Here is a 24,382-nt window from a genome sequence, read left to right on the forward strand (position 1 = left end):
CCAGCTTAAGGAGGATGGTTTTGTGACGAGGCCCAGATACATGGACACTCACCTGTCTTATGGGATACGATGTGCTATTGGCCAGATATGCACATCTTCACACCAGTTGCGGATCGAGACTGTGAGATACAGCGGAATACCAGCAGAGGTCAGAACATGCCCCCTGTGTGACATCGAGCCTGAGATAGAGTTGCACTACACATGCCACTGCCCCGTCTACTACGAGATACGAGGCCGCTTCCATTGCTTGTTCAGAGAGGGCTTTGGACCATTATCTAGAGTCATGCCGTACGAGGATCAGAGATGCCTGGGTTTGTTTTTGCTCGAGCTGTGCAGACACAGAGAGAGATTGATGAGAGGAAAGACCAGCAAGTCTCAGAGACAGATCACAGACTTCTTTAGAGCTGCCACTAGACACCCGAAGGAGTTACTACCACAGCAGAGCTCGTCGCTTTACACCAGAGGCATACTGATCAACCGAGCGACTGAGCTGGGGAGATCCAGACGCCCACGACTGCAGAGGACTACACAACATCGACAGAGGTTGCATCAGAGGATCCGGGTTACTTTGGCTCGACATGCACGACGCCCGGTCAGACTACTGACCATGGAGGAGATTGATGAGATCCGCCAGCGATCGATGTTCGATCTCCTGTGATCTAGCTATCCCAGCTACCTGTTTTAGCTGCTTAGTCCACACCCAGCAGTCTAGGATTCCATAGTATTTTATTTTGTCATTTTGTCATTTTGTCAAAACAGCTGCTTAGTCCACACCCAGCAGTCTAGGATTCCATAGTATTTTATTTTGTCATTTTTTCATCTTGTTACTCTGACTTTGTATCAGATCCACCACATTGTAACTTTCTAGTCTCATAGGTCACTTTGGCCTTTTGAAGACGTTAATCTAACATTTCATTTCATTTTCATCTCTCTCTCTCTCTCTCTCTCTCTCTCTCTCTCTCTCTCTCTCTCTCTCTCTCTCTCTCTCTCTCTCTCTCTCTCTCTCTCTCTCTCTCTCTCTCTCTCTCTTTTTTGTTATATGCGGACGATATTGTGTTGATCTCCGAATCCCCAGAGGGAATGCAACGCCAATTGGATGCTTTGCATACGTTTGCCCACGAAAGTGGTTTGTCAGTCAACCTTGGTAAAACCAAGGTTATGGTGTTTAATACCACCCCACAATGGATCAGGAGATCGGCACCTACATTCACATACGGCCAGGAGATTGTGGAGTACACAGACGCTTACACTTACCTTGGAGTGGTTTTTACTGGACCCACATTCTCACTCAGAAGAGCAGCAGAGACCAGACTGACTAGAGCCCACGCAGCATTGGGTAGATTGGAGAGGATGTGTTCACAGGTTTAGTTTCAGGAACCCCGGACGAAGCTTTGGCTCTTTGACACCTTGGTGGCCTCAGCATTGCTCTATGGGGCTGAGATATGGGGACCTTCATTGGATCACCACGGGAGGCCGGGTCGCACAGACGGATGGGGGAAGATGGAGAAGCCTCTCGTCTCTATGATCTCGCGGCTCATTAGAGCCAAGGCATCAGTACCACGGGCCATTATCCGAGCAGAGCTGGCGGCCCCCCCACTAGTGGTAGAGGCGCTCACCAGATCAGTCTCCTTCATAAACCGCACATGGGAACTTCCCAGAGACAGATACGCTCGCATTGCACTTGAGTCCTCCCGACAGTTAGCCATACAAGGAGATACAACATGCTGGTATGGGGAGATGACATCATGGTTTCAGGCGCATGGGTTCAGCATAGACAGGCTGCCACCATTCCAGTACTCATTGGACGCACCATCTCTCATTCTCACACAGTCGGAGATCACCAAGCTCATCCGCCAAGACCTGACCCAGCTAGACACCAGGAGGACATGGATACAACCAGCACAAGAACTGGGCACGAAGATGGCTTTCTACAGAGACCACCTTCTCCAGCTTACGGAAGATGGTTTTGTGATGAGACCCAGATACATGGATACCCACCTGTCTCATGGGATACGGTGTGCTATTGGCCAGTTACGCACATCGTCTCACCAGCTGCAGATTGAAACCGGGAGATATAGCGGAGTACCAGCAGAGGCCAGGACATGCCCCTTGTGTGACATGGAACCTGAGACAGAGCTGCATTATACATGCCCATTGCCGCTGCCCCGTCTACTACGAGATACGAGGCCGCTTCCATTGCTTGTTCAGAGAGGGTTTTGGACCACTCTCAAGAGTAATGAGATACGAAGATCAAAGATGCCTAGGTTTGTTCTTGCTCGAGCTGCGCAGACACAGAGAGAGCCTGATGAATGGCGAGGCTAACCAGTCTCAAAGACGGATTACAGACTTCTTCAGAGCAGACACGGGACAGCCGCAAGAGCCACTCCCACAGCAAAGCTCCCCCCCGTCTCACACCAGAGGCACATTGATTGACCGAGCGATTGAACTAGGGAAATCTAGGCGCCCACGACTGCGCAGGACTACACAGCATCGACGAAGGTTATGTCAAAAGATTCAGAGCACGTTGGCCAGGCATGCACGACGCCCGGTCAGACTACTAACCATGGAGGAAATTGATGAGATCCGCCAACGACCGATGCTAGATCTTTTGTGATTCAGCTATCCCAACTAGCCGCCCATTTTTTCTTAGTTTTTCGGCTTAGCTCACATCGACCTATCTAGAATCCCATAATATATATCTTTGTTTTGTATTGTTGATTAGGTTATTTTGTTACTCTGACTTTGTATCAGATCCACCACCTTGTAACTTTCTGGTCTCATAGGTCACTATGGCCTTTTGAAGACGTTAATATAACATTTCATTTCATTTCATTTCTCTCTCTCTATCTCTCTCTCTCTCTCTCTCTCTCTCTCTCTTCAAGTGAAGGAGGGGGAGAATCTTCAAGGGAAAGAGCACTCATTTTACGTTTCCCAACTATGGAGGCAAAGAAAGAATTTTTTAAGAAGAGACCCACTCTCAAGATCTTCCTTGGAGATGACCTCATGCTAGCACAACTCGCACACATGAAGGAGGTCATGCCAGAGATAAAAGCGGCAAGAGAGAAGGGAAAGATTGCTTTCTATAGAGATGGGAGAGTAGTGATTTTAGAGCGCCGCTCCGCATGATGGTGCAAGACCTATGGGACCACTCTTCATATGGCAGCATGGAAGTGCAATGGATCATTTCGGTTGGATGTGGGTGCGTTTCAGGACAGCTATTTTGGGAGAGACATTGTTTTTTACTCAGAGACACACCAGGCTCCGGGACAGCTTATGCCACATGTATCTGGATATAGGTGGGAGACGACATGCAGAGCAGGAACTAGATCTGAGCTTAGAGGACGGGGATCTGGAGGAGTAGCTGTCTTATTCAGGGAGGAGCTCCAACCACTCATACACATTGTTCGCAGAGATGAGCAGGCCAGGTATATGTGGGTGAGGCTGAGGGCAGAGACTGGCCATTTTCTTTACATTGCCATATGCTACTTTCCTCCTAGTACTTCAGCCTATGCTACGTCCAGAGGACAGTCCCCCTTCTCGGTCTTAGATGATGATATCCGGGAGTTCTCTAGAGATGGTGACATTATCTTGTCGGGTGACTTCAATGCTAGGACAGCTCAGATGCAGACAGCTTTCTATGATACTTCAGAGGAGATGATGAGGGAGTTGGAGACCAGCAACTTGGGCTTGTCTAGGACTTCACAGGACTTGGAGCACACAGAGTACGGGAGATTCTTAGTAGAAATGGGAACTTCACATGGTCTTGCCATTTTGAATGGCTTGCAGAGATTTCCAGAGGCAGGGGGGTTTACTTGCTTCCCACATAGGCATGGCGCCAGTACAGTGGACTATGCTATGACCCAGCCCAGTTTCATATCTTCTATTCATGACTTCACGGTCGGCTCCAGACCTATTGGTATAGCGGTGGACCACGCACTCCTGACTTTCACCATATCATTTCGTTTCAGTTCAGCATCTCTGGCACGGCCACCCACACATGCCCGTTACACCTTTACACGAGAGACTGACTCAATTTATATGGATGGGATCTACAGGCGTCTATGTACAGAGGAGCCAAGCCGCCCTCTAGACGAGCTCACTCAGATCTTGACAGATACACTACATGCTGCAGCAGTCGAGGCATACCCTCACACCCAGCCTGAGTCAAGACATTGCACTGGGAGTATGCCCCAGAATAGCTGGTATGATGATGAGTGCAGAGAGATGCGAGCTACACTTCAGAGGGAGGTACTTTTAGGGATTATCACACACAGACAGTCGTCGCAGGTTCTCTTTCGACGCCTAGTACGGCGAAAGAAGAGAGCTTATCTTACTCAGCTCGAGGAGTTGTTATATCAGCTTTTCTTGAGCCAGGACTCAAGGGAGGCGTGGAGGCGTTTTCACGAGTATTCTTCTACACTTGCCATTACATCTACAGAGACTTGGGGTACATATGCAACCTCTCTCTACTCGATCCCAAGGCACCAGTCCTTACCTGATCCCCCAGAGCCTTGTCCACAGACTTGCACTTTCTTCACTGCTGAGATGGTAAAGAAAGCCCTTGACAGGATGAAAACTGGGAGAGCTTATGACCATGATGGTTTGGTGGCCGAACACTTTATACATGCTAGAGATATGCTTGCAGAGCTGATTGCAGTGATGTTCAACCGAGCCATGTGTGAGGGATTTCCTAGCACTTGGAGCTTATCCACTGTTGTGCCTATCTTCAAGGCAGGAGACCCTATGGAGCCAGGGAACTACCGTACCATCATGATTAGACACACTTTGGCTAGGTTGTATGCATCTATTATCGAGCATCACCTTAGTAGATGGGCAGAGAGACAGGGCATACGGGCTTTAGGACAAGCTGGCTTCAGGAAGGGACTCTCTACTCTTGATCATATACTGACGCTCAGAGCTATCATTGAGGAGGGTAGAGCGCACGGCAGGAGGATCTACTGTAGCTTTGTGGATTTCCGCAAAGCCTTTGACACGGTCCCTAGAGCCAGGTTGATGCACAGATTACATGAGCTGGGTGTGCCCACAAAGCTGATTTGGGGGATTATGGCCCTGTACAGCACAGTAGTGGGACAGGTACGCACTCCAGAGGGTATGTCTGGTCTAGTTCACTCCACCATTGGGGTGAAACAAGGATGCCCACTCTCCCCTACTCTCTTTGGGATGTACATTGATGAGGTTTCAGACTACATAGAGAGGGACGGTGGAAGCGGAGCACAGTTGGCGGGCACATGGATTTCCTTGCTGTTATATGCGGATGATATTGTCTTGATCTCTGACTCTCCAGAGGGGATGCAGCGTCATCTGGATGCTTTACATAATTTTGCTCACGATAGTGATATGTCTGTAAACCTTAGCAAGACTAAGGTTATGGTGTTTAACACCACACCGCAGTGGGTCAGACGGTCAGCTCCTGCATTTACTTATGGCCATCAGCCAGTGGAGTATACAGATGCATACACATACCTGGGGGTGGTCTTTAGCGGCCCAAGGTTTTCTTTGAGAAGAGCAGCAGAGATGAGACTGACAAGAGCGCATACAGCTTTGGGGAGATTAGAGAGGATGTGTTCACAGATCCAATTTCAAGAACCTCGTACAAAGCTTTGGCTCTTCGATACCTTAGTGACCTCAGCCATGCTATATGGAGTTCAGATATGGGGCCCTTCTGTGGCTCATAGCAGTCGCCCTAGTAGTACTGATGGGTGGAGATGCATGGAGAGACCTCTGGTTTCCATGATTTCGCGGATGATTAGAGCCAAAGCCTCAGTACCACATGAGATTATCCGCGCAGAGCTGGCTGCCCCCCCGCTGATGGTAGAGGCACTAACTAGATCAGTCTCCTTTTTACATAGCATCTGGGAGCTCCCCAGAGACAGGTATGCACGTTTAGCACTGGAGTCTTCTCGGCAGCTGGCTTCACAAGGAGATTCAGCATGTTTGTATGCACAGATGACCTCTTGGTTCCAAATTCATGGTTTTAGCATAGACAGGCTACCACCCTTCCAGTATTCGTTGGATGCACCCTCCTTGTCCCTTACTCGGACAGAGGTTAGCAAACTCATCAGACAGGATGTGACTCAGCTGGATACCAGGAGGACTTGGATAGAGCCGACCCATGAGCTAGGCACGAAGATGTATTTCTACAGGGAGCATCTTCTCCAGCTCACAGAGGACGGTTTTGTGACTAGACCTAGCTACATGGACACACACCTGTCATATGGCTTACGATGTGCCATTGGTCAGATACGCACATCTTCCTCATCAGCTGGAGATTGAGGTGGGTAGATTTAGCAAAGTACCAGCAGAGGCCAGGATATGTCAGTTATGCCATTTGGAGCCAGAGACAGAGCTGCACTATATATGCCATTGCCCAGTTTACTATGAGATACAAGGCCGTTTTCATTGCCTCTTTAGGGATGGTTTTGGGCCACTATCTCGAGTTATGAGGTACCAGGATCAGAGATGCCTTGGGCTATTCTTGCTAGAGCTGCGCAGACACAGAGAGAGCCTTTTGAGGAGATCAGATAGGGGGAGACAGTCCCAGAGAGAGATCATTGATTTCTTTCATGTGGAGACGCGCCAGTCAGAGGAGCAGGATCCAGGGCAGCCTCCAGGACCTACCTGCACTAGAGGTATACTGATTGATAGGGCCATGATTGACAGGGCCATGGAGCTTGGGAGATCTAGACGCCCGCGATTGCGAGGATCATCACTGCATCGACGGAGGATTCATCAGAGGATCAAGATCATTCTAGCACGATATGGGAGATGCCCAGCTAGAGTGCTTACTATGGAGGACATTGATGAGATTCGCCAGCGGCCGATGCTGGACATCTTGGGACCTTGATGTGCAGATGCTCCCTCACCCTCAGTTTCTTCATGTGCATGAGTTTGTATCATTGGATTATTGTACTGGCTAGAGAGTCTCTAGTCAATGCCGCCCGCCCCCCCCCCCCCCCCCCTAGCTTGTCACTATAGCTTTCAGTCTAGTTTTTATTTCATAGTTTTTTCATCTTTTTAGTTCTACAGACAGTGTATCAGATACACCATTTTGTAACCGTGATGGTCTCATAGGTCATTTTGGCCTTTTGTAGACGTAAATATATCATTTCATTTTCTCTCTCTCTCTCTCTCTCTCTCTCTCTCTCTCTCTCTCTCTCTCTCTCTCTCTCTCTCTCTCTCTCAGCAAGGAGGCTTGATTCTATTACTTGAAAATCTCCCAGAACGCCCAAATGGTGCCTATTCTGAGAGCAAGTACATCATTGTTTACATAGCAGGCCCGTAGGCATCAAACTGAAAACTGAAAAACGAAATACAACTAGGCATGTGGCCAAACGGAAAAAACGGAAGGCCAGGGTAAAAAACCTCTCCTAAAAAGAGTAAAAAGTGCCTTGGCAAGCTAAGTGGAGAGAGGATGTAAGGAGCCTTTGATAAATATGCACTTCGACCAAAAGCCCATTCAGCAATCGTAAGTCAAGAAGCAGAGCCACAAAGGCCACCAGCGGTGAAGATGACATTGAGCAGCGGCGAGAAGCTCGGTGTCGGGCTGCTCACCAACTGGTAAAATTTGACAGCAAGAGGCAATGGATTAACAAAAGGGGAAGAGCACTTGGGACGAAGATGAGGGAGAAGAGGAAGCTGACATCACCACCAGACTTCAAGAAGATGGCGCAAGGTTGGTAACAAAGCACTACACTGGAGCTGACAAGGAGCTTTCATCCAGAAGGGCGAGCAGTCCACTTGTTGAAGGTGGCTCTTGAAGACCGTAGTTGGAAAGGGAGCTTCAAGGAGACAATGTAGGGGGCTCTGACACCGCATCCAAGAGAAAACTGACTGAAGAAGCTTGTAGAGAGAGCGCAGAGATGAGAGCAGCAAGCCAACCCCAAACAAACCAACTGCTAACAAGAAACAACAATAACTAAAACTCAAACAAACAAACCCAACGAACCAAAAGAAGAGGAAAGAAAACAAAACAAACAAAAACAACAGAAGTGAAGAAGCAGACAAGACAAACCTCAAGGACAAGCTTCCACGCACACGCACTTGCATATGCACACCCCCGAAAGCAAGCCCTAAGACACACACACACGCACACACACACACACTCACTCTAAGGACAAGCTTCCACGCGCGCGCACCCGCATGCACTCATACCCACACACCCAGAAGCAAGCCACCAAAGGGACACACTGACATACACTCACATAAACACAAAAGAAAAAACAAAAAAGGAACCAAAGGGAAAAACCAAACCCAAAACTGGCAGGGCACCAACGATCCAACAGGATCAACATAGGGAGAAATGCCCGAACAAGTACGAGGGAGTCTGCAACGCCAGGAGGGGAAGCTGGTGTGGGAGGCAAGGGCATTGAGGCAGCCTTCTCCAAGCAGAGGCAATCGTCCTGACAGGCTCCATGTTGGGGAAGGTAGGCGGTAGCTTGGGAATCGGGCAGGAAGACGAAGAAGCCGAGGGAGAAGCCCACGAAGCGAAGCCATGCAAAGGCCATCGGCATCGCAACAAAGCTGATAGGACAGTGTTGAAGGTTGAATTGTCGCGAAGCCGTGTTCTGTTAGGCAGGCACGGGCAGGCTTCGCTAAACAAATGAAGGCAGAGCAGGACAACGGCCAAAGCAAAGTGGCAGCAAGTGGGGGCAGGTCGCGCACAGGCTACAGCTGTTTGCACACACAAGCATGGCTAGGCGACCCTCAGATGCAGCAAGCAGGGGTCGCGGCATGTAGCCCCATCTCTAGGGCTCGCTCTCTCTCTCTCTCTCTCTCTCTCTCTCTCTCTCTTTTTTTTTTTTTGGGAAAAATCAGGGCTGTATATTACTGAGTACAATAGAATCCCCAACGGATGCAAAAATAGCCTGTCACGTGGGGTGTACAAGCTGAATGTAAGGATGAGAGCCACTATAGTGACAACTCGACTAGTACAATCTCATGGTGGTCTGTGTGATGAGTGGAGGAGAAACCACTGAGGAGGCGCATAATGCCATGTAATCTGTCCACCTGTAAGTGTGAAGAAGAGTGGAGATCTTGCCCAACGCTGAAGGAAATCAAATCGACAAGCCTCGGCTGCTCTAGATGTGCCTGAGGAAGAATCCCACTGCCAATTGAGGGAGATCTCCCACTCTCTCTCTCTCTCTCTCTCTCTCTCTCTCTCTCTCTCTCTTCTGATTTGGTTCACTCCACTATTGGGGTGAAACAGGGTTGCCCGCTTTCTACTACACTATTTGGCATGTATGTGGATGAGGTTGCTGACTACATTGAGAGGGATGGTGATAGAGGAGCACAGTTGGCAGACATGGATCCACTATTGTTATATGCTGATGATATTGTGTTGATTTCCAACTCCTCAGAGGGGATGCAACGTCATTTAGATGCTTTGTACACATTTGCCCACGATAGTGGATTGTCTGTTAACCTGGGGAAAACCAAGGTTAACACCACGCCACAATGGGTCAGGAGGTCAGCACCTACTTTTGCATATGGCCATGAGACGGTGGGGTATACAGATGCATACACCTATCTTGGGGAAGTCTTCAGTGGACCGGCATTTTCATTGAGGAGAGCAGCACAGACTAGATTGACGAGAGCTTATGCAACCTTGGGAGGTTTGGAGAAGATGTGTTCACAGGGTCAGTTTTAGGAACCTCGAACAAAGCTGAGGCTTTGACACTCTAGTGGCCTCGGCTATGCTCTATGGGGTTCAGATTTGGGGGCCCTCAATGGACCACCAGGGCAGATCTGGTAGCACTGATGGATGGAGATGTATGGAGAGGCAACAATTGATGGGACATGCAAAGCAAGGGTTTGCAATGCATGGGGGCACTCTTACGTACTCCACAGATAGATTGGTCACAGCTCGGACCGGCCAAGATACGAACAATAATAACAAAAGGAAGGGAAAGCAACAAAAGAAGAGACCTTCAGGCCGTCGACTATCGACGATAGAGCAACGAGCCAAATACTTCAAGGAGGGTAAATATTACGGTTGTGGTGTACACGGGCATGTTTTAGCCAGATGCCCTAACAAGGCGCCAAAAGAACAGCTGGAGGACAAGCTTGAGAGTTCTAGAGCAGCGGAGGAGCGAGCAAAGAAGGGAAAGACAAAAGCTTGACTGATAGCATCCCTTGGTTCCACAAGAACAATGTGGTGGTCGACCATAGGGCGAGAAAAGCAACATCGAAGAATGAAAAGGGTAGAGAGATAGTACTTGATGTAAAATTGAAGGGCAAGTCAGTCCCAGTTGCATCGGCTTCGGCCATTTCCAGAATAATGAAATTCAGTATGTTTGCTCGATCTTCTGAAACGAGACAGATGACAAGAAAATGTCAAATTTGTCCAACCTTGAGAAGGAACGGCAGAAAGTTTTGCAAGCTCAGTTGACTGTTCTTCGAAGGCTTACCAAGAGAGTTACCTCCTCAATGTCTTGAAGATCACACGATTGATTTGATTCCGGGCAGTACGCCGCCGAACCGGCCACCTTACAGATTCTGAAGAAAGATGGATCTTGGAGGATGTGCATTGACTACAGGGCTCTCAATAAAATCACCATCAAGAACAGGTTTCCAATACCCAGGATCGATGATATACTGGATAGGTTACAAGGTTCTACTTGTTTTAGTAGAATCGACCTGAAAAGTGGCTATCATCAAATCAGGATCGCTCCTGGAGATGTATACAAGACCGCGTTTAGAACGTCCTTTGGATTGTATGAGTATTTGGTGATGCCTTTTGGTCTCACAAATGCTCTTGCAATGTTCAACAGGATGATGGACAGGACTTTTCAAGAGTATAGGTCATTTGTGGGCACCTTTTTCGACGACATCATCGTATTCTCCAAGAATGAGGCAAAGCATCGACACCACCTGCTATAGGTTTTCCAGGCACTAAGGCAACATCGGTTGGTGGTGAATGGGAAGAAGAGTGAGTTTTTCTTACCAAAGATTCACTTTATGGGACACATCATCTCTGCGGAGGGTGTCAAAATGGATCTGGCCAAGGTTGAGACCATCAGAGATTGGCTAGACTTTAGGAATCTTCATGAGGTTTGCAGCTTTTTGGGTTTGTGTTCTTACTATCAGCGGTTCATTCGGAAGTTTGCGGAGATTGCTTCTCCTCTACACACTTTGACACGGAAGGGGTTCCTTTCACTTGGGGACCATCTGAGATTGCAGCCTTTAAGACTCTCAAGGAGAAGTTGACGACTACCCAAGTATTCGTTTTGCCAAACTTTTTTTTTCCCCGAGAAAGAGATCCTTCTATTAGTTAATAAAACTGCCCATATGGCTACAACCACCTCTACTAGAGAGGGCTACAACAATCATAAGGGGAGACTCTCCCAATGAAAAAACAGCATATGTACAATGAGGGCTAAATCAGGAGATGGGAGGAGGGAAAAGCCACACAGGTGGACGGTAGTGCCATGGCCAGGGGGCTCATCACGATGACCTTGGACACCATCTCAGGAGTCTCAAACTCTATTTGGTAGTAGCCACGTACGAGAAGCTGAACATCGAGGAACTTGCCCACATCTCCGAGAATGCGGGCCTGAAGGAGATCAAGCACCTCCCCTCTGTTGGATCTGGTGCCGAGAATCTTGCAGATAATAGAGGTGGCCTCAAGGCGCGCCACCTCTGCCTCTAAGCTCGCTTGCTCTGTCGGTGAAAGAGCAAGTCGGAGGGTGGGTTCGGGGTCGGGCGAGGGGGCTTCAGTGGAGTCCCTCTGTGGCGGAGCAGAATCCTCCATCTGTGTCTGTTCCTACGAAGGCGAGCAAAGGGGAGTCAAGGGCGTCGATGCGAACGAAGCAAGTCAATGCCGCTGTGAACCAACACCGAAAGAAACACGAGGTGGGAGTGGGGGAATGTGGGCAAGCTACAGGCAGTGCGAGGAAGGTAGGGGGGCTGGCAAGGTCAGGGCAGCACCAGGGAGCTGAGGGGATAGAAGCGATGGCGAGCGCGAAGCAGTTGTTTGATATGCCAGAAGGTCAAGTGTGACAGGCATAAGGCACCGGGTCTTTTGCAACCTTTACCTATACCTAGCCGACTTGGGAACTGATAGGCTGATAGGCTGACAGTATTCTGTTGTATGCCTTGAAGAAAAGAAGTAGTTTGAAATCGGAATTTCTTAAATGAATTTGATATATGTGCTCTCTCATGTGTGTAATGTTTGAGTGCATGATTGAAAGACGAAATGGCTGCAACATTTCAGTCTTGTTCACCTGAGGGGTGATGTGAATATGATAGTAACATGTAACAAGCTTGGACACTCCAAGCGAGAAATTAATAACAACACACGAACAGAAACTTCAAAATCACTGATTTTTAATAGAGAGAGAGAGAGAGAGTGTCGACACGGCACGACGGAGTTCCGCGCCCAAAAGCATTGGCCCCAAAGACTGGCGCCCCATTCGGTATTTCTTTATTTATTGATCACAACAAGGTACAACTCCAAAAGGGTCCTCTGCTCTCAAACTCTGTCCAGATGCTTTGCAAAGTGAGGCCCCAAGGTCTCTTTTATTCTTACAAGGGATGCCCCAAAAGCAATCTATTCAAAAGGAATTTCCCCCAAAAGCATCTGCTCTCAAAAGCTAGCCCAAAAACAACCAGCGTAATTTCCAAAAATCTGTACAACCTGCCACATCAACACAGGAACGCAAAATTCAAAAAATCCGTACAGTCAGGCCACGTCACCATGTCAGCGCATTTTACAAAAATCTCCTTCAAGGTTCAAGCTTCTTTTAGTGTTTCGGGCCCCACGGCTGGTGCTTCATCCATTCAGTTTCTCTGGGACTTGTCCGACCAAATGCCATGTCATCACTTTGTGACAAACAACATTTAGTCAATCCCGACATTTGCTAGAGATCGGTGAGATCTGGATGTGATTGCTAAATACGTTACGATGATCATGATTCTCATCAAAGATCTCGGCGGGGATAGAGATGTGAATGTTCAATGAGTGTCATCTTCATACAAGTACTGGATATGTGTTGTCCAGTGCCTTGGTACTTAGACACAGTGTTAACTGAATTGGTTGTTGCCTTATGTTGGTTTTGTGGGCATAATCGAGGGCGATTACGGTTCTTTCAAGAGGAGGGTATGTCACAAAGTGATGATGTGGCATGACCTAAATGATGGACTCCGGACAAAAAAAGAGGTCAGAGCCCTGTTGAAAGATACAAAAGAAGTGGTACTAGCTTGCAAAACCAAGCTAAGAAGCCAAAAATGGAAGGACTTTCACTTTTATAAGTTGTACCAACTTACAAATTCTGTCCGATGGGGCCCAAAAGGACTAAAGACTAAAAAGAAGCGTTAAAAAAAAGGGTTGATGACGTGGCGGATGTACGGACCCTCGAACATTGTACTTTGTGAGGCATTAATAATAAAGAAATACCGAAAGGGGCGCCAGTCTTTGGGGCCAATCTCTTTGGGCGCGAAACTTCGTTGTGCCAGGTCGTTTCTCTCTATTTTGTTCAATTCTTTCAGTTTACTCACGTGTGTTGAGGTAGACTCCCGACTTGGAGTGTCCAAGTCTATTACATTTTGTAGCATAAGTGCCGAATACACGAGAATATGATCCAGCTACACCCTAGGAACTAAGGTCTCACCTCATGCTAGCCTATCAAGTGGGCAACATCGTGGAGTGCATCGCCGAGAAAAGGTACGTCTACCTCAGATACGGCCAGGCATAGCCACAAAACAGCCCTCAATCCCTAATCTACTCTTGAAAGATACTGGAGCCACCACCAAATAGGAATTTGAACTCTAACAAAGCCAGTGTATTTGGACAACAACTAAATGCAAATGCGGGCGAGTGAAATCAAAAGGTGTATGCTAAAGGTGCTTTTCAAGCTAAAATGCTTGATTTTGGTGCTATATGGTTGGAATGCTTGGAGCTGATCAAAGTGCATATTTTGGATTGTTTTATGTGGCATTCGATGCACTCTCCGACCTTGTCTTTACAACTTATCAAATGGAGCTACGGACATCAAGTTATGGCAAGGGAAGGGTTTTGCACTTTGGACTCGGACTTTTGCAGCAGACAATAATCTTGTATCTCTTTAGGTAAACCACAACAAAATCTCTCTATCTGCTGCTTGAACTAGAAAGTGACCCAAAATCTCTCACAGTAAGTATCTAGGGTATCTTCCTTGGTCATCCTCATTCCAAGCTGTGATCACATCACGTTCGTATTCTTGAGTGAGCCATGAGAAAGTAAATACTCTTTTGAGCTGAAGCCACTTTGTTGGTGCCTCCCTCCGTAGAAGCAGGGTAGACCACCAAGTCTAAGCATTTCCTTTGAGGTAGGATGCCGCCCTCCGGACTTTGGAGTGCTCTAAATAGGATCCTCCGGAGTATGCAATATCAAACTGTTGGATAACAAAGAGGGCATTGTGAGTATCCTTAAAGCTAGAAAAAGTGTCAAACTTTATTGCTGCCTGCCCTCCTTAAAATCTTTAGGTTTCTTCTTCTTGCCCTTGAGAAAATCATACTAGTTGGCTCTGTAAAAATGCTTCCTCTTTGCAAACATCGGCTCATAAGACTCTGAACTGTCCGAGGAAGAGGAATCCTCGTCTGAACCATTGAAATACTTCCGAGATCTTCTATGGGATCGACTCTTCTTTGCCTACTTCTTGCCTCTGCTATGTCTTTGCATCTTTCTCCTCTTCTTGCCCTTTCTTCCCTCATCGTTGGACTAGGAGGTCGAACTATCAGACCTATCAGAAGAAGATGAGGACGACTCGGACCATCCTCAGATCTAGCTCGATTCTTTGCCTTCTTGGCGTTTTCAAAAGTAAATCTCCGACCCAAGTAGCTTGGATAGTCTGTTGCTCGACTCTGCTTTTCGGGCCACTTCTTGGTCTTCATGAGTTTGCTGACTGCCAGACTAAAGAGTCTGCACTGTAGAAGCTACCGTAAGCTACAGCAGTCACCGATAGACCGCACGGACCACCACCGGATGGTGTCCTTTCAGAAGGTAGGGTAATCCAAGATGAGGGGAAAGCCAGACTCAACAGTCTGCGCTGTGAAGGGCCTCTGAGAAGAGGTGTGGTCAGACCAATCTCTCTGCACCGTAATCATATTGTATGAAGAAGGGAAGCAAGACTGAGCAGTCTGCGCTGTGAATAACCTCTGGGAAGAGGAAAGGCCAGACCAATCTGTCTGCGCCCTTTTGCCTGTATCTCCTGCCTCCAATCCTTCGGTGTCAACCAAAACAGAATCCACGCCAACAACGACACCAAACCGCAATTCGGTGTGGTTCTCAATGTGAATGAGCTGGGAGTGGCCTACTGCCCAGGTCGGGGGATAAGTCTGCTGCTGTAAGGTTACCGAGGGTGAGTGTAAGCAACTCTGAAGGTAGCAATCCAAATGATCAGGAGTGTAGAAGAGCAGCTGCACTACCATCCAAGCCAAGCTCTGGGTGACCCCGGATGTAGTCGCGTGATGATGCCTGATCTCGCGCATCTCGCACGTAAACTCTCCAAGAGAGTCCAAAGCATTGAAGTCCCACTCCAGTCTGTAGATCCAAGCAATGAACCTGTCCAAGAAGAGATCTAAGATCCTCTCCCTAAGTCCATGTAGATGCTCCTGTGTAAGCAAGTCGTCTGACGTGTCGAGGTCAAATGGTAAGTGTCTGTCCACCCAAGATGGTGGTGTCGAAGATACCGTGTACCGCAGCAGTCACTGAGAGACCACACTGACCATGACCGGATGGTGTCCTGGCAGGAGGTAACTTCATCCTCTGTGAAAAACACAAGCCATGTGGCTGCTGTCCACCCAAGAATGCAACTGCGAGGTGATGAAAACGCTGCTGTCCATTGATTTTCAGCGTGCTCGTACGCTCCCGGTAGGATTCCGAGCGGTGCAAAGGGTATGAGGAGGATGGCACAACCCCAAGTGGGCTGGAAACAGAGAAAACAGCAGTGGTATATGGCTGAAATCTGGTAGAAATGGAGAGGATACGGGCTGGCAAGGCACTGGATGCCAAGCCGGTGTGGAAGGCAAGATCCAGTGGGTGAGAAGCTGAGTGCTGCCCCTCCATGCTGAAAACGCAGCAGATCCCAAAAAACGCAAGTGCTCCCCAAAAATGCAAGAGGCAGCAAAAACGCTGATGGATTGGAGGGGTTTTCCGGCGACGAAATTGCACAAAAAGTGTAGCGCTGGCAGCCAGAGGCAAAAACGCTGGTTTGATCTGAAAAAAACGCAGGTGGAGGGGGGTCCTCCAAAGCGCCAAAGTCCATCGCATGCCTGGCTTTTGCAGAACGCGGATGCTTTCCAAAAATGCTGGCTGATCTGATCTTCTTGGGAGAGAACCTGATGTGGATGGTGAAGCGTCCCTAACCATGAAGAGCCTAAAGCTACTGATACCATGTGATGCCTGAGCTCTCGTATTATGTGAGAGCGCGCGTGTGCGGAAGCGTGAGAGAGAGAGATAGATAGATAGATTGAATTATTGTCCTCGGAGGTCATATATGACCCATGGGACCAAAAACACAAAACATTACAATGGTTCCATCTAAGCAGAATGACGATACATATCAGTTAAGGACTAAGGGTCCATCATGAGGGTAAAAAAGAAAAAGGGAAAACAAAACCTAGGGAGGGTTAGCTATGGGGAGAGCCGATTTGAGATTTCGAAACTCTTGGACGATGGCTTTTCCGCCTTGGTAGACCGCCCATTTACCTTGTTTCCAGGCTTCATGTACCTTCTTGAGCTCGCTTGCTTTTTCTTTGAGTTGATTTGTAGTCAACTCTTCAGTGATCCAAAAAGTTTTGCCCTTGAGGAGGCGGGACTAGCGTAGTAGCTTTATCCGTTCTTCTTTGTCCTTGAAGATGAGAATACAATGCTCGGTGGCACACGTTTGTGTGTGTCGTTGATCCAAGAAACGGTTTCAGGCTTAATGTTGACAGGTTGAAGAATGTCATGAAGCTTGTCGATTGCCTCTTCAAGGGTATCCTCGCTGGTGCACCATGGTGGATGGAGTCCTCCAATCCTAACCTTAAGGCTAAGGGAGTCTTGTAGTCGGTACTCTTGCAAGACTGCCTGTATTTTGGTGTCAATCTTCTTGTGTGCCTCTTCATGTGAGGGAAAGGGGGCGATCAGCCCCTCATTGACCTACATCATTAAAACGCTACTCCATCAAAGAGAGAGAGCGTGGGATACAACTGTCAGATGATCTACGATGGGTAACCCCCTGGCTCCATATATAGGAGTGCCCAAGGCAGGCGAGGCAGCCCGGAAGTAGGCGGCCGGACAATGCAGCCTATATGCATGTGCAAAGGGTGGCCAGCCCGGAGGCACACTAGCCGTACATGCATGCCCTAGACCTTATGTTGCTTCACACAAGTCTAAGGAACTTCCTTGTACGGCTAGTGTCTCCGCGCTGGCCACCCATAGCATAGGTTGTACCTTGGCTGGCCGCCCGAGTTTGGGGTCGGCCACCCACTTGAGTTGGCCGCCCCACCTTGGGCACTCATATAAATGGGGCCAGGGGGGTACACGTTTCATTTATCATATGATCATTGTATAGGGTCTCTTGCTCTGATACCATGTGAGTGCGCGCGTGTGCAGAAGCGTGAGAGAGAGAGAGAGAGAGAGAGAGAGAGAGAGAGAGTAGACCACAACACCTGTGAGGGAACGGGGGCGATCAGCCCTCCATTGACCTACAGCATAAAAACGCTACTCCATCAGAGAGAGAGAGAGAGAGAGAGTGGGATACAACTGTCAAATGATCTATGATGGATACCCCCTTGCCTCCATATATAGGAGTGCCCAAGGCGGGCGGCCGGCCCAAAAGTGGGCGGCTGGACAATGCAGCCTATATGCATATGCAAAGGGTGGCCAGCCCGGAGGCACACTAGCCGTACATGCATGCCCTAGACCTGTGAAGCAACAAAGTGATGTAAGTAACATTTATTTATAGGCCTTGGGCCTTCCAAAAGCAGTGTACATGAAAAGCTTCAAGTCTAAAAGCATATGGGTCCCAAAAGTTAGCGCTCCAATATTCAACGCAAATCGCGGAAATCCGTACGATCAGCCACGTCAGCAGCGTGAATCGTGGATCTTCCTCACATTCGCCACATCATTGACTTTTTTTTTCAACGCTTCTTTTAAGTCTTTAGTCCTTTTGGGCCCTATCGAACAGGACCTATAAGTTGGTACAACTTGTAAAAATGAAAGTCCTTCCATTTTTGGCTTCTCAGCTTGGTTCTGCAAGCTGGTACCATATCTTTCAGCGGGGCTCCAAGATCTTTTTTTGTCCGGAGTCCATCCTTTAGGTCATGCCATGTCATCACTTTGTGACACACAATGTGTCCCTGGTCACTTTAGTGAGTTTGCACATTTTTTGCATTATATTAGCCTTTTTCAGGATCGTGGGGTTTTGGCCTAAGTAGGGCAAAAGTCAATTGCCCTACATATGCACGTCCCCCCTCGCCTTGTACTTTTGGTATGTTGTATCAGTGCATAGCATCCAACATTTAGACAAGCACTCTCTCTCTCTAGTGTTTTTCTCTTGCTAGCGTTTTCTGTGTGTGCAGCACCTCTCTCTCTCTAGCGTTTTTCTCACCAGCTCTCTCTCTCTCTCTCTCTCTCTCTCTCTCTCTCTCTCTCTCTCTCTCTCTCTCTTTGCCATGCCTGCCCGCCTTGCCAACCCTGCCCCACCGCGCAACCCCCGCACTCCCTGTATAGCTGCCCACGCGCCACCCCTGCCCCACCGCGCAACCCCCGCACTCCCTGTATAGCTGCCCACGCGCCACCCTGTTGAGGCTTGCGCTGCTGCTATTTCACCCCTTGTGCGCCACTGCTGCTGCACAATGCAGTGAAAAACGCCACAAGGGGCCCGCCTTGCCAACCCTGCCCCACCGCGCAACCCCCGCACTCCCTGTATAGCTGCCCACGCGCCACCCTGTTGAGGCTTGCGCTGCTGCTATTTCACCCCTTGTGCGCCACTGCTGCTGCACAATGCAGTGAAAAACGCCACAAGGGGCCCGCCTTGCCAACCCTGCCCCACCGCGCAACCCCCGCACTCCCTGTATAGCTGCCCACGCGCCACCCCTGCCCCACCGCGCAACCCCCACACTCCCTGTATAGCTGCCCACGCGCCACCCCTGTTGAGGCCTGCGTTGCTGCTATTTCACCCCTTGTGCACCACTGCTGCTGCACAATGCAGTGAAAAACGCCACAAGGGGAGAGAGAGAGAGAGAGATGGTGAGCAAAAAACGCTACAAAGAGGGTGAGGCCGCACTGCAAAAACGTTGGCAATAGAAAACGCTAGAGAGAGAGAGAGAGAGTGTGTGCCCAAACGTTGGAGCTCTGCAATGATCACAACATGCCAAAAGTACAAGGGGGTGGGTTGCATATATAGGCAATTCCCAGAATTGCCCTACCTATTGCAAAACCCCACGATCCTGATAAATGGCTAAAAATGCTCATAAATATGTAAACTCACTGAAAGTGTCCTGACAAACATATTTAGTCGCAGAATTGTAGAACACTCAAGACTCTGACCCCGAGAAACCCCAGGAACTGGGGTCCCGCCTCAAGCCAACCTATCGGATGAACAACATCATGGAGTGCATCGTCGAGAACAAGTACGTCTACCTCAAATACGGTCAGGCACATCCACAAAACAACCCTCACTCCCTAACCTACTCCTGGGAGATACTAGAACCACCACCGGACAGGAATCTTGACTCTAATTCTGAGCACATCAAGAGTTCCAAAAGGATGAGATGGCCAAAAGCGGATCTAGGTGCATCAAGAGTTTTGGACTAGATGAGATGGCTAGATTGAAGGATTGAAACACAATGTTCAGTGTGAACTAAGTGTAGGATTTTGTGAACCGTATGCTCTATGAATGTATTGTCTTGTCGAGATGGTCAAGGGCATGGTTTGCTTGAAATGTGAAGAGAACGGATATGAATCCGATAGTAGATCAAGATATCCGTGAAAGATCGGTGCAGCCTCGATGTGATTGCTAAATATGTTACAATGATCATGATTTGTATCTGAGACCCTCCACGGAAAAGTGATTTGATCAGTGCCTGGTGTCTTTGTGAAAGTGTTGGATTTATGGAGTCTTGTGCCTGAGTACATAGAGTCAGTGTCTACTCAAAAAACTTTCCATCCTTTGGCTGTTTTTGCAGGCATAATCGAGGGCGATTACAATTCTTTCAGGAGGGGGGAATGTCACAAGTTGGTGACATGGGACGACCAACTTGAAGGACTAGCTGAGAGGCATAATCGAGGGCGATTACAATTCTTTCAGGAGGGGGAAATCTCACAAGTTGGTGACATGGCACGCCCAGCTCGAAGGACTAGCCGAGAGGACAAGGGGTTAGAGTTAAAAACTCTGGCCGAAAGAGCCAAGGGGGTTAGGATTTTAAAAACCTAACCCCTACCAACTTAAAGAGCACCGACCGAGCGGCCTAACTAAAAAAAGCCACGTCAATTGCAGAATTTCGTAAATTGCGGTGACATGCAAGCATGGCACACTATACGGAATTTTACAAATTGCGCTGGTAGCTTTTGGACCAAAGCTTTGGGGCTCTGCTTTTGCTTTTGTACTGCTTAAAAGTACCCAGAGGGCCCCGCCTTCAGAGAGCTTCTAGACGCAGAGTCTCGGAGACAACTGGACCCTTAAAGAGTTATACTTTGCGAAGCAATAATAAAGAAATACCGGAAGGGGTGCCAGTCTTTGGGGCCAACGCATCTAGGGAAAGAACTCCGCCGTTCCGTGTCTCCTCTCTCTCTCTCTATTCAAGTTCCCTTCAGTTATTTGCAGTTTTTGTCGTGTGTTGCTGTTGATTTCTCGCTTGGAGTGTCCAAGCCTGTAGCAAGAACTATAACAACCGATGTCATCTATAAACACCCTTAATAGGGACCAAACACTTCATTTCACAATTGGAAAGTGGCATAAGCATTCACCAAACCAAAGGGCATATTCTGGTAGGTAAAGCACCCCTGCAGAGTAATAAATGTCATCTTCACCTGGTCTTCTAGAGCTACGAAAATCTGAAAGTATCCTGAAAAGCCGTCCATAATAGAATACCCTTCATGACCTGCAACCTAGTTCAAAATCTCATCTTGAAATGGCAAAGGGTAATGATTTCTCTGCATAGCTGCATTGAGGGGTTTGCAGGCGACACGTACCCTTCACTTATCATTCTTCTTAGGCATGATAACAAGAGGGGGAACCCACTCAAACTAATGCACTAGATAAATGAAACCGGCTTCAAGTAATTTGTTTACTTTCTGCCATAATCTTTGTCAAGCCACTGAAGAACTGAGCCAACCCTGCAGATCCCGATCTAGGGGCAGTAGAAAAAGCAATTCTCACCAACTTGCAAAGTATAAAAGGGGTATTTGTCAACTTAAAGGACCTCGTCCCATAGGGCCCAAGTTCATAGGGTTAATAATAAAATAAATCAGGATCCACACACACACATAAAAATCATTGCGTGGAGAATTGATGACGTGGCAACACCTATACTAACTTTCTGCAATTCACGCTGATATGCCATGTGGCAACGGTACGGATTTCCGCATTTGCGCTGCAGATTCTCATCGAGTGGAGCAAAGTATAGAAGAGATTTTTACCAGCTTATAGGACCCCATCCAATGGGGCCCAAGTTCCAAGGGTTAATAATAAAATAAAGCAAGATCGACACACACACACACACACACACACACACACAAAACGTGGAGAATGGATGATGTGGCAGCAATTGTACAGACTTTCCGCAATTCGCGCTAACATGCCACGTGACAGCAGTACGGATTTCCGCGTTTTGCGCTAAAGGTTGATGACGTGGCAAACTATACAGATTTCCACGCCGGGATCTTTTGGGTCAGATGCTTTTAGACTCACCGCTTTTCATGTAAACTGCTTTCGGGCCTAGGTCCTTTAAATATGTGCCATGGGCTAATTCTTTGGCGCGTTTCCGCGTGGAAGTGCAGAGGACGAAGTACCAGCGCTGTACTGAGTTGAAGCAATATAAAGAAATATCGAAACGGGCGCCAAATTTTGGGGCCAATGCTCTCTCTTAGGGTGGAACTCCGCCACTCCGCGTCTCGTGTGCCGCACATCTCCTAGGCCTTGGCAACCTTTGAAGAAATTTTTGCTTGAAGTTACATGCCATCTAACATCATTCTTTGGGGTGTTGCTTCTAGCACAGTGGGGTATCGTGAAATGCTTGACACGGAAACCCTTGCAAATTACAATTTGACATTTCTAGACATCTCTTATCAGGTGTCTCTTCTCAACCCGATCACCTTGGAGGCCCAATATTGACTGCCATCACAGTGACGGGCACACAATCTGTCCAAGCGAGTTGTGACCATTCAAGAGCTTATGGACCATACTGCGGCCGGCTACAACCTTCTTGAAGAAACCTAATCCTAATTTTTGTGGTGTAGGTCTCATAATGGAACACCAGTCGTCTTTTCAAGCTCAATTGACGTCGAGAATGCTTTTTCAATTGATTTAGCAATTTTTTGAATTTTTGATAACCTGTTTGAAAAATTGTTTGGCGATCCTCTTAGGAATTTGTTTAAAATGGATGGTATCTATTTTGAACCTGTCTGGGTGGCGATTTGAATTGTTTGACTCTAATTTCACTACTGGTTTCAATGATTAGTAATTTCCTCCCATGTGGAGTAGTGAAAATATTGTTTAATAATGTCTGAACCTCAAAACGATGCAAACAGGATGTCTCGGAAGCGTTTCATTGTAGGCTTGAAAACCTTAGAACGACGCAAACGGGATGTCTGAGGAGCGTTTTGTACCTTGGAAAACCTTTGAACGACGCAGACAGGATGTCTAGGCAACGTTTAGTTGTATGCTCGAAGCCTCCAAGCGACGCAAGCTGCAATCTGGGGAGCGTTTGGTTTTGTCAGTCCTATGAGCTCATGGCCCGAACCTTTTTAGGTTATTTGCAAGAAGAGTGACAAGGTAGTCATTGAGTAGCTTCGTGCCTCATACCGTCTGTCTTGGGGGAGTGCTTAGCGGCGTTGCTCGTTGTGTCTTGTAACATGCATATGCGAGCATTTGTGTTGCATTGTGATGTGCCAACCACTGAATATTCCTAATTGGGTGAGATTGCTTGGGTATGTAATTTTAGTGCATCGAGACACCCGTTAACGGATCAACAAGATCTAGGTGTGATGGCTAATTTTGCTACGCTGGAATATCAAGAGCTTGAATCTAGAATGAGAAAACTGAACGTCCCTTGGGATGACCCTCGGATATTTTTTGCTTATTTGAGTTGTTTTGCAAATATACTATAATCGCAGCACACAAGTACTCTTCTTTCAAAAAGGGGAGATGTCACAAATTGCTGACGTATCAAGCCACTGAAGAACTCAGCCAACCTACAGATCCCAGCCGAGGGGCCTAAACCCTAGAAATAGTAGAAGAAGCAAAAGTTCAAACCAACTTGCAGATTCTCGCCGAGTGGGGCAAAGTATAAAAGGGGCTTTTACCAACTTATGGAACCCCAAGTTCCATAAGTTCCTAGGGTTAATAATAAAATAAATCAGGATCCACACACACACAAAAATCATTGCGTGAAGAACTAATGATGTGGCAACAGCTGTATGGACTTACCGCAATTCGCACTGCAAGCCACGTGGCAACAGTATGGATTTTTGCATTTTATACTGTAGGCTTATGACGTGGCGGCAGACTGTACGGATTTCCGTGCTTGCAGATTTTGGGTCAGATGCTTTTAGACTTACCACTTTTCACGTAAACTGCTTTTGGCCCTAGGGCCTTTAAATATGTGCCATGGGCTCATTCTTTGGCACGTTTCCGCATGGAAGTACAGAGGACAGAGTACCGGCGTTGTACTGAGTTGAAGCAATATAAAGAAATACCAAAAGGGACACTAGGTTTTGAGGCCAATGCTCTCTCTTGGGGTGGAACACCGCCACTCCACATCTCGTGTACAGTGTCATGCATCTCTTTCAGTTCAGATGTTTTAAAGTGCTAAAAGTCTATTCAGTTTGTTCTTTCTATTGACACATGGTGCCCTCCCGTTACATGTCTGTCGTTGAATCTCCATCATCTTCAGCTACCATTGGATAAAAATGGCTCTCTTTGGTCTTCAAATCCAACACAACTTCCCTTTATTAGGCAAGATGAACATGCCGCTTCCCCAGTCTTGCTTGGCTCCAAGGTAGTTAGGTACGTAGTGTTTGGTACAAATTCGGTTCGTAAGGTACGTAGTACAGCATGGATTGAGTTTTTAGGTGCGTAAAAATTTGTACTTTTTTTCACAAAGCCTAAACTGAGAGTACTTCATATATATATTCAACAAGACTTCAAATAAAGACTAGCAAATCAACAATAGACCATTA

The 24,382-nt window shown here is 47.7% G+C and overlaps 2 protein-coding genes across 4 annotated transcripts in view; one reads left to right on the forward strand and one right to left on the reverse strand.

Moving 5' to 3' along the window:
* The window catches only part of LOC147461365 (putative polygalacturonase), a 58,723-nt gene that overhangs the window by 18,378 nt on the left and 15,963 nt on the right, over positions 1-24,382 (reverse strand). The window lies entirely within an intron of this gene.
* LOC147461366 (uncharacterized) overlaps positions 3,101-24,382 on the forward strand; it is a 28,200-nt gene continuing 6,918 nt past the window's right edge. Inside the window, exons 1-4 of the mRNA XM_086509652.1 lie at positions 3,101-4,796; positions 4,830-5,245; positions 5,306-6,066; positions 8,597-8,693. Of these exons, the coding sequence (XP_086365778.1) occupies positions 3,157-4,796; positions 4,830-5,245; positions 5,306-6,066; positions 8,597-8,693 (2,914 nt within the window). The 5' untranslated portion in view covers positions 3,101-3,156. The remainder of the gene's footprint in view (positions 4,797-4,829; positions 5,246-5,305; positions 6,067-8,596; positions 8,694-24,382) is intronic.

This window comes from Adiantum capillus-veneris, chromosome 3, assembly GCF_014529385.1.
Source record: "Adiantum capillus-veneris isolate H3 chromosome 3, ASM1452938v2, whole genome shotgun sequence".
NCBI classification, from domain to species: Eukaryota; Viridiplantae; Streptophyta; class Polypodiopsida; order Polypodiales; family Pteridaceae; genus Adiantum; species Adiantum capillus-veneris.